This window comes from Tubulanus polymorphus, chromosome 4 (assembly GCF_964204645.1).
Source record: "Tubulanus polymorphus chromosome 4, tnTubPoly1.2, whole genome shotgun sequence".
In the NCBI taxonomy this organism is placed as follows: Eukaryota; Metazoa; Nemertea; class Palaeonemertea; order Tubulaniformes; family Tubulanidae; genus Tubulanus; species Tubulanus polymorphus.
This window is the reverse complement of record NC_134028.1, coordinates 5687413-5696225: the sequence shown is the minus strand read 5'-3', so window position 1 is coordinate 5696225 and position 8813 is coordinate 5687413. Positions and strand designations below refer to the sequence as shown.

The window sequence follows — 8813 nt, the reverse complement described above, 5'->3', positions numbered from 1 at the left end:
ATACTGCGCATTTCTCTACTTGATTTATCAAATCGATTCAGCTAATCAATGCATTTATTTGAATGATTACTCAAATCGATTTGACTAATCAAGCAAATCGCTAGTGGAGCGATTTGCTTGATTTGTCAAACTGATTTTAGTAGATTTACATGGAGAGTAAAGATGGCGGAAAAGAATCAGCAAGTCTCCCAGCACTGGTTACTAATCCGCGCGTTTATCTAACTGCAAATCGATTTAACAAATCAGCGAGACAGGTGGATTTGCAAATCCAAAGCGATTTGCTTAGATAAAAACGCTTATGAAGCGTTTTTATCTATCATGGCAAAATCAAATTTGATTTGGTCTAATCTTTGAATTTAACACGGTATCAAATTCAAATCGATTCATCAAATCACAAATCGTTGGACTCGAAAAACTGATAAAAACTGGTCACAACTTAAATCTTATGCTTTCCAGGGTATTCGGCCAGGTTTATCTCTGGTTTTAGTGCGGGGAGCCATGCACTCTCATAGTGTAGAGTCCATGGTTGTGTGCTATAGACGTTTCTCTTTTAGGGTCTATGCTTGGACCATGGACGTATAAACTCTAGTTTATAGTTTATACGTCCATGGTTGGACTGTTTTTGAAATACAGTCCACGTGTTTGAGAAACTTAAGTTATAAATCCTCGAGCACACCTGGCATTTCGTATAATTGTTATATGAGAGTAAATATAATTGTTAGAAACTCTTTGTTGTTTAGTTAATTAGCTACTCTGAACTTAATTAGTTCACCAGTCAGTGGTTGTGATGCTATGTTATGCTATGTTCTGCCGATTCTTAAGATTCACTATGCTTGGATTTGCATAAACTAACACGAACTGACTCTGGCAGTAGACTCTTGGTTGCCAGAGACAATTCACATTAGTGTATGAAAAATCCGCTAATCCACGGTACATCCTTTATTCAGAATCTGGACCACTCTGAATCAGTATGAGTAATTACTGGGTTCGAATCCGGGACACCCCTGTACATCCTTTATTCAACATCTGGACAACTCTGAATCAGAGTCAGTAATTACTGGGTTTCAAACCCGGGACACCCCTGTACATCCTCTATTTAGCATCAGGACCACTCTGAATCAGTATCAATAATTCTTAAGTTTCAAACCCGGGATACCCCCGTACATCCTCTATTCAGCATCCGGACCACTCTGAATCAGTATCAGTAATTACTGGGTTTGAACCCCCGAGACACCCCTAGTGTACATCCTCTATTCAGCAGAAAAACACCCATGATCCCGACCTTCCAGTTAATCACCCCATAGCCCGACCCTACCAGTAAATTACCCATAGCCCCACCCTGCCAGTCGCCCCTGACCTGCAAAAAAACCGGGACAACCCTGTACATCCTCTATTCAGCATCAGGACCACTCTGAATCAGTGTCAGTAATTACTAGGTTTCAAACCCGTCACAACCCTGTACATCCTCTATTCAGCAGTAAATCACCCCTGATCCCGACCTTCCAGTTAATCACCCCATAGCCCGACCCTACCAGTAAATCACCCATAGCCCGACCCTGCCAGTCGCCCCTGACCTGCAAATTTTGCTCTCCTAAGCTCAGAATACGTTCATTTGATGAATCTGGTTATTAACACAATATAAGATGTTGTGCTTCATTGATGTATCGATTGTTGGATTTAGACACTGAAATCACCGCGAGCTCTTCACTTGAAGTTGAAAGGTAGAGGATTTTTGCCTATCCTCCCCAGGGAGGGATTCGAACCTGATGGCATCGAGATTGCCACGGTATAGACTGGTTGCCTGTCCCATTCAATATGTAGTTGAAGATAGAGACCGGTAACCAGTCTAACCATTTGGCTGTTAACCGAGACGCAGGAACGGACAAATTCCACTATCCGTCCGGTTTATGTCCGATTTCTAAGCCGAGCTTCCGTCCGACTATTCCCTCTGGTAAGTAAGTCATGTGACTGGACAAAATGGCAGCTGTCAAATTTAAATTTGACATTTGCAACGCCGCACTTCAAAAACATTTTACATGTCTCTGTATACTGTTTTCATTAATTTTCCATTCTGAAATCAATTCCAAAAACGTCCTTGTTATAATAGGTAAATTTGACAGAAAATTATAAACAATTTGTTCTTTTTGAGGGCTGCTGAAATTTTTTGACCGAGGTCGAAGCGCCCAGTGTGAACGAAGTAATCACTGGACGATCTAAACTACTATTCACCCCCAAACTTCAAGCAATAAAAAACCTTTGTGGCCTCGAGTTGACATGCTATACTTAATAATCCTAAATGAGATTCTTAAGATATTCTTTTAATTATCACGATCTTACAAATAAAAAGTGTTAGACATATCAAATTTTCAGAAACCCTCTGTAGAAGATGCAAGAATACGCAGCCAATGAATGATTATGTGTCTCATATTTCAGGTGACGATGCCGGTTTTGAAACTGGCGCGTACAATCACACAGTTTGTAAAACTCCGAATATTGATGCTTTAGCGAAACGAGGACTCACCGTGAAACATGCTTTTACATCGGTGAGCAGTTGCTCTCCTAGCAGGTAACAATCGAAATTCATCACAAAAGTTTTGAATATGGCGTAAAAATTTACCATTTGAGTACGTCATTAAAATTGACCATTTGGATATACCATAAACTTGACCATTTGAAATTTTCTTCTTTCAAAAGATCGGCTATTTTGACAGGACTTCCCCAGCATCAGAATGGAATTTATGGTTTACATCATGATGTGCATCATTTCAATTCGTTTGATAAAGTGCTAAGTTTGCCATTAATATTACGCAATAATGGAATAAGAACAGGTAAAAACAATCTGCTACAATTATAAACGGAAAATTTAATTATCTAGATAATCTAAATAATTCGGTTTATTTTCAGGAATAATTGGCAAGAAACATGTCGGGCCCGAATCTGTGTATCCGTTTGATTTTGCCGAAACGGAAGAAAACAATTCGATTCTTCAAGTCGGTCGCAACATCACGTTGATGAAACACCTTGTCCGAAAATTTCTGCATGAAAATGATACCAGGCAAGAATCAAATTGTTACACAAGAATTTTTGCCCGATGATGTTGTATTATAACGATTAGTTTCTGGTGATTTTTAGGCCATTTTTCCTGTATGTTGGATTCCATGATCCACATCGATGCGGCCACACGCATCCGGAATACGGATCGTTTTGTGAAAAGTTTGGTAACGGTGAACCCGGTATGGGCCGTATTAAAGACTGGAAACCGATATTGTACTCTCCCGATGAAGTAATCGTGCCGTATTTCATTCCGGACACGCCGATCGCTCGTAAAGATATCGCTGCTCAGTATACGACCATTAGCAGATTAGATCAAGGTAACTATTCGGTATAGCTACATTTTTTCTGACTTGAATGTCCCACCAGCGTTATTTGAAGTTATTTGAATCTCGGGTCCATAGTAGCCTGCAAAATGCTGAAATGTGCTAACGATATAGTAAGGACCTTAAGAAGTGCTTACATTACACAAACATTTCAAAGTGCTTATTTTTTACTTTTGTTGTCCAAAATTATTTTTCGGGAAAATAATGTGTTATGCCAATATAAATAATGCCTGTAATTGTCCATTATAGCCTGTTGTCCACTTCAATGATTTATTTTGTGGATTAAGACGAGGTTTTAAAGAAAAGTGTATATTCCGTCTTACCAACATCAAAAAGTGCTTAGAAATGCTTACTTTATCCTCAGCCATACTACTATGTCCCTGAATGCAGGTTATAATGAAAATTCATTTGAATTCTACAGGAATTGGTTTGATCTTGAAAGAATTGACCGATGCTGGACACGCAAATGATACTTTGATTATATATAGTTCCGATAATGGCATTCCATTTCCGATGGGTCGAACAAACTTATATGAGCCGGGAATGGCTGAACCAATGATTATTTCATCCCCGGCACATAAAGAACGCTATGGCCAGGCAGGTGTTTCTTTTATTGCCTTCTAGGAATTTCCGAATGTGTTCTAGTCCCATGATAAGCATGATAAGCATGATCTATGATAAGCAACCACATGATTCAAATTTATCACACCTAGTCTCTACTCTGTATTAGCTTAAAAAAATGATAGCTTCTTTCTCTTAATCGGTCAGGTCATTTTGTAAACTGCAATGAAATTTGTAATCAGTTAATTCCTATAGCTGCCAGGTCGGTTACGGTTAACTTGATCATAATTTTTCTTTAAAGAGGTTTATAGGGTAGATTGGCAGCCGGCTGTGTCAATTTCTAAGCTCAGTAGAAATGAGTTCTTAGCTTTAGTTATAAGTTTAGCCTTATCTCTGTTGAGAAAAAGCATACCTAAGCTCATCACCCTGTAGTCGTCGATGAGTCTCTCCTTAATTGGAAGAGATTTATTCCGATCTTTGAAAATTTACGCGCTCATTTTTCAGGTGACGGATGCTATGACCAGTCTAGTTGATATTGTACCGACCGTGTTGGATTGGTACCGAATCCCTTATCCGCATTCGTATATCTTTAGAAAAGCCGGCCCGGTCGTATTAACCGGTAAATCTATGCTCCCGCTGCTGACATTCGAGCCGCAAACCGGCTGGGATTCCGTATACTCGAGCCATAATCTACACGAAGTAACGATGTATTATCCGATGAGAGTATTGCGCAATCGTCGATTTCGTCTGATTCAAAATTTGAACTACAAAATGCCGTTTCCGATCGACCAAGACTTCTACGTTTCGCCGACGTTTCTCGATATTCTCAATCGTACCCGATCTCACCAGCCGACGCATTGGTCGATATCGTTACACGACTATTACTACCGTCCACAGTGGGAACTTTACGATTTAATCGCGAATCCGCAAGAAACTGAAAACTTGGCGCATGAGCCGCGGTATACCAAAATACTGGCCACGCTTCAAACGGAATTGAAAATGTGGCAGTTGAAAACTTCAGATCCGTGGATCTGTGCACCTTCCGGTGTGCTAGAAAATTCCGGCGCTTACAAACACGATCCTCAATGTATGCCTTTATATAATGAGCTAGATTAGAGTTTTGAATGAGGTCAGTGAAAATATGAGATTTTTGTAATTTCCGTGGATTAAACGTAACCACATAAATGGTCGAATTACATAAATTGTATAGCATATTTGTGATAGACATGACTAATGAAGTAAATTTTCGTGTGAAATGTGTGAAAAATGTGAAAATTTTAGATGATTTTCGAATTCTTAAACAACTGAGTAATATTTCGGAATTGAGTCCCGTTCTATGAACTTTAGCATTTTGAGCGGATATCGCTGATATGGTTGGACATGTGATGATTACCTGTTGGGATCAACAGAATGAATATATAATGAATAAACACATGCCTCAAATACATGTAAGACGTATTTTAGGCATGTGTTCATTTATTATATAGATCAATGAGACGTTGTAATGAAAGGAAAACCAGAAAATGTATGTCACGCCACCAAAGCACATGACTATGATGTCACTCATTGATAACTTCCTGATGACACATGTATAAACTTAGACGAGCAATAATTTTCACTACAGTTATAACACGTTCGATGAAGGATTAAGGCACGTCATTAATACTCACTATTTTAAGCAGTTTAACAGGTAAACTATTTGCATCATATTACCCATATGAGTACCCAACATGTATATTACCGGGTTGATGAAAACTGTGTTCCTACATTTGGAAGATATAACCTACAAATACGATTTAGAATCAGCTAATTCCAAGTGGCACTAGTCGCACTAAAAGTTAAATTTTTCAAATAATGTTGTTACACCCGGTGGTTGAAGTCCATTTTTGCAAGCGGTAAAATTAAACATTGTACTTATTACGAAGAAGAGTTTTGATTTTCTTGAATCATGGAATTTTGTAAAAACAAACGCTTTTGCGCCAATAAAAAGATGTCATTATATATTTGTAAATCCTGTGAATCAACTTCCTGTGTATGCGAACAGCTGTGTCGTGTATTGTATTATATTGATGAGGCAGTTTGTCGCCAGTTCACATCACACATTGTGAACCTGTGGGTGTTTTACCGGTGGCGTTTTATCGAAATGATCATCGTTAATTATTAACGATTGTTAATTAGTGTAAATTGAAATCGCGGAAAGTCGAAACATTAGGAAATAGACAAATCGATAGCAGAGATGTCCTATCCATCAGCTCCCCCACAACCCCCACCTTCATATGAACTGTACGCGTAAGTATTTGAATTTTGACGAGTGGAATTTTTCAGAGAATTCAAATTTAGGTTACCTTGTGTTAGAAACTACCTGATTTAGGTGGTATGAAAATGTTCGGCAAATGCCTGTATAAACTACATGTTGCTTGATCCAGGAAGTTTTTGACATCTGATTCAACACAGCAAAACATGTGGGCTTCACTAAATGTGTATTAGACATTTTGTTTGAAAAAGAGCAATTTGTAGATAAATGGTCGAGAGCTCACATTCTGTTAAATGCTGTTTTGTAACTTGTATACACGTAGAATTGTTATTTGGGTATATTATCATTCAAACACTATTGATTTTAAACTGAACACCTGCTACAGGGATATTATCATTCTATATCATGGAATTTCGCAAATGCATATAGAAAATAAGATGATAATGTATTTCGTATGTTCACGCTTTTGCAGAATGAGTAACTATCAACCGGTGCCACCATACCAGGGAGGACCGCCGCCACCTGGCTATAATCCACAAGCTGGCGGATACCCGCCACCTCCGGCGTATCAAGGACCACCCCAGCCATATCCAACACAACCGACATACGCCCAGCCCGGACCAGGCTATTATCCTCCATCGGGGCATTGTTGCGACTCAAGTGACGGTTGCAATCACCACCATCATCATCATAACCCTCACAATACGGTGTAAGTATCATCTTAATGTTGAGATATGAACCAGTATTTCGAAGTTAAATACGATGAACTAATAGATTTGATGTTTGATGGATACAGGGAAGTCGTATGCGTAAGTGATTCTTCGTCAACTGATAGTGATCATTGTTATACAGAACATCATCCAATAACCCACAGCACTAAGACAGTGTGAGTCGCCCTTCTTACACCATGAGACATGATAGTACCCTGGAAGAAAACATCCTGCTTCATTTCTAAGCTTTTCTTTTCACATTATTCAAGAAATAAGCGCTTTGTGTCTTGTCTTACGTTAAAGATGTGGTGCGAGATTTTCAAAGTCTTAAAATGTTTTAGCATGCTTTTGCTGCCCGAGTTGGCGTATTCGATATTTCATTAATTTGCATGTTTTCTGTCAATAGTATATATTCAGTAGATCATACTTTAGATTATTTTGTATTCTATCCAAATTAATTCAACACAGTATAATATGCCACTTTTATATACGTATGTGATGTTCATCATCCTGAAATGAAAACAATTCTATAATGAGTAATGTCTATAAATAGAGGTGATGTTTGTCAACTTGTATTGATCAGTTTTACGTTTCATTTGAACAAATTTCGCCAAAATTGAATTTCAATAATCATTATTACAACATTACGACATTGAAATCGTCGTTATAGACTGCAATATGTTTGAATCTTGAGCAATGAAATAATCAAACTTTAAACCATTACAACATACATGTATACAGTCAAGGTCCGTTATAACGCCATCGTTTGTAATGCCAGGGAGAAAATTTGCTCAATCTCTCATTAAAATTCAATGAAAATACCGTTGTTTATAAATACCCATATTTTCACCACACTAGGTTTTCTGAACTAAGTAATTCGAATTGAAGAAATTTTGGTAACCAGAAGCTCCGTCATTTCATTTTCTTCTGTATAGATTTTTCTCAAAAGATATTGAGAAAATAAATGGCATATTTTTAAAGAATGATCTATTTCTATCGTTTTTAACAGATATGTTTATGATGATTCTGCACGACGAGATCGAGAGGCCGCCGAGGACTGCTGTTTACTAGCTATGTGTTGGAGTGTTTTATGTTGTTGTTGTTTAATGGCCGAGTCGTAAGTTGTAAAATGTGGAAGTGGATCCTCGTCCATCGAAGTGACAATAGACGTTTATAGCCGCACCCTGAACAAAATGTCCGGTTTGGCGAGTGAAACGTTGGAACTTTTGTAGATATTTAGTTACCATAGGATTCAGTGAGGTTGTATCTGATGTTTTCATTTAAACTAAAACTTAGATTTTCACTAAATTTAATCAAATCAGTGACAGCATTTAGGCATTTTGCAATTGATATTGTGAAATATGTTGAAGTATGAAATCTTTCAGATGAAACTGGAAGTTTGGAGTGATCATTTTTGAAGATGATCGCTCCAAGCTGGAATCACGAGTAAATATCAGTACGTGTGTAGAAATTCTGAAGTAATACTTCAATGATATGTTAGATACGTTCATTTTCTATCCCAGAATGTACATGTATATGAGTCTAGTTTATTGAAGAACTTATTGCACATGTACATACATACATAGATACAATTTGCCGAGTATATCTGTCAAGTTGATTTTAGTCATGTTAGTCATTAGTTAGAGGTTAAATACTTTTTAGTTTATCAGTAGTCTTATCATTTGGCTGTGACCTGTACATAGAGATATGAGACATTCATGATTCGCTTTTTGTTCATAAACCATATTACTACCTACGATTTGGCAACTTTTTATTTCTCCAAACTTCAGTTTCTGTGAGATTTCTGGAGGGTGTATCTGGTTTCTATTAATGCCATGAGAAGAAGTTGAAACACTGGCAATTTTTTTTGAAAATCAACTCTTTCAGGCAAAGAGAACCACTATTTAGTGC

At 37.8% G+C, this 8813-nt stretch overlaps 1 protein-coding gene across 1 annotated transcript; it reads left to right on the top strand.

Annotated features, from left to right (window-relative positions):
- Positions 1-2710: 2710 nt before the first annotated feature.
- Positions 2711-6802, top strand: LOC141903412 (N-sulfoglucosamine sulfohydrolase-like). The gene is made up of 6 exons (XM_074791522.1): positions 2711-2828; positions 2905-3055; positions 3133-3371; positions 3799-3974; positions 4443-5628; positions 6665-6802. The coding sequence occupies exons 2-5, from the start codon at positions 3012-3014 to the stop codon at positions 5052-5054; spliced, it is 1071 nt and encodes a 356-aa protein (XP_074647623.1). The 5' UTR covers positions 2711-2828; positions 2905-3011; the 3' UTR covers positions 5055-5628; positions 6665-6802.
- The last annotated feature ends 2011 nt before the right edge of the window (positions 6803-8813 follow it).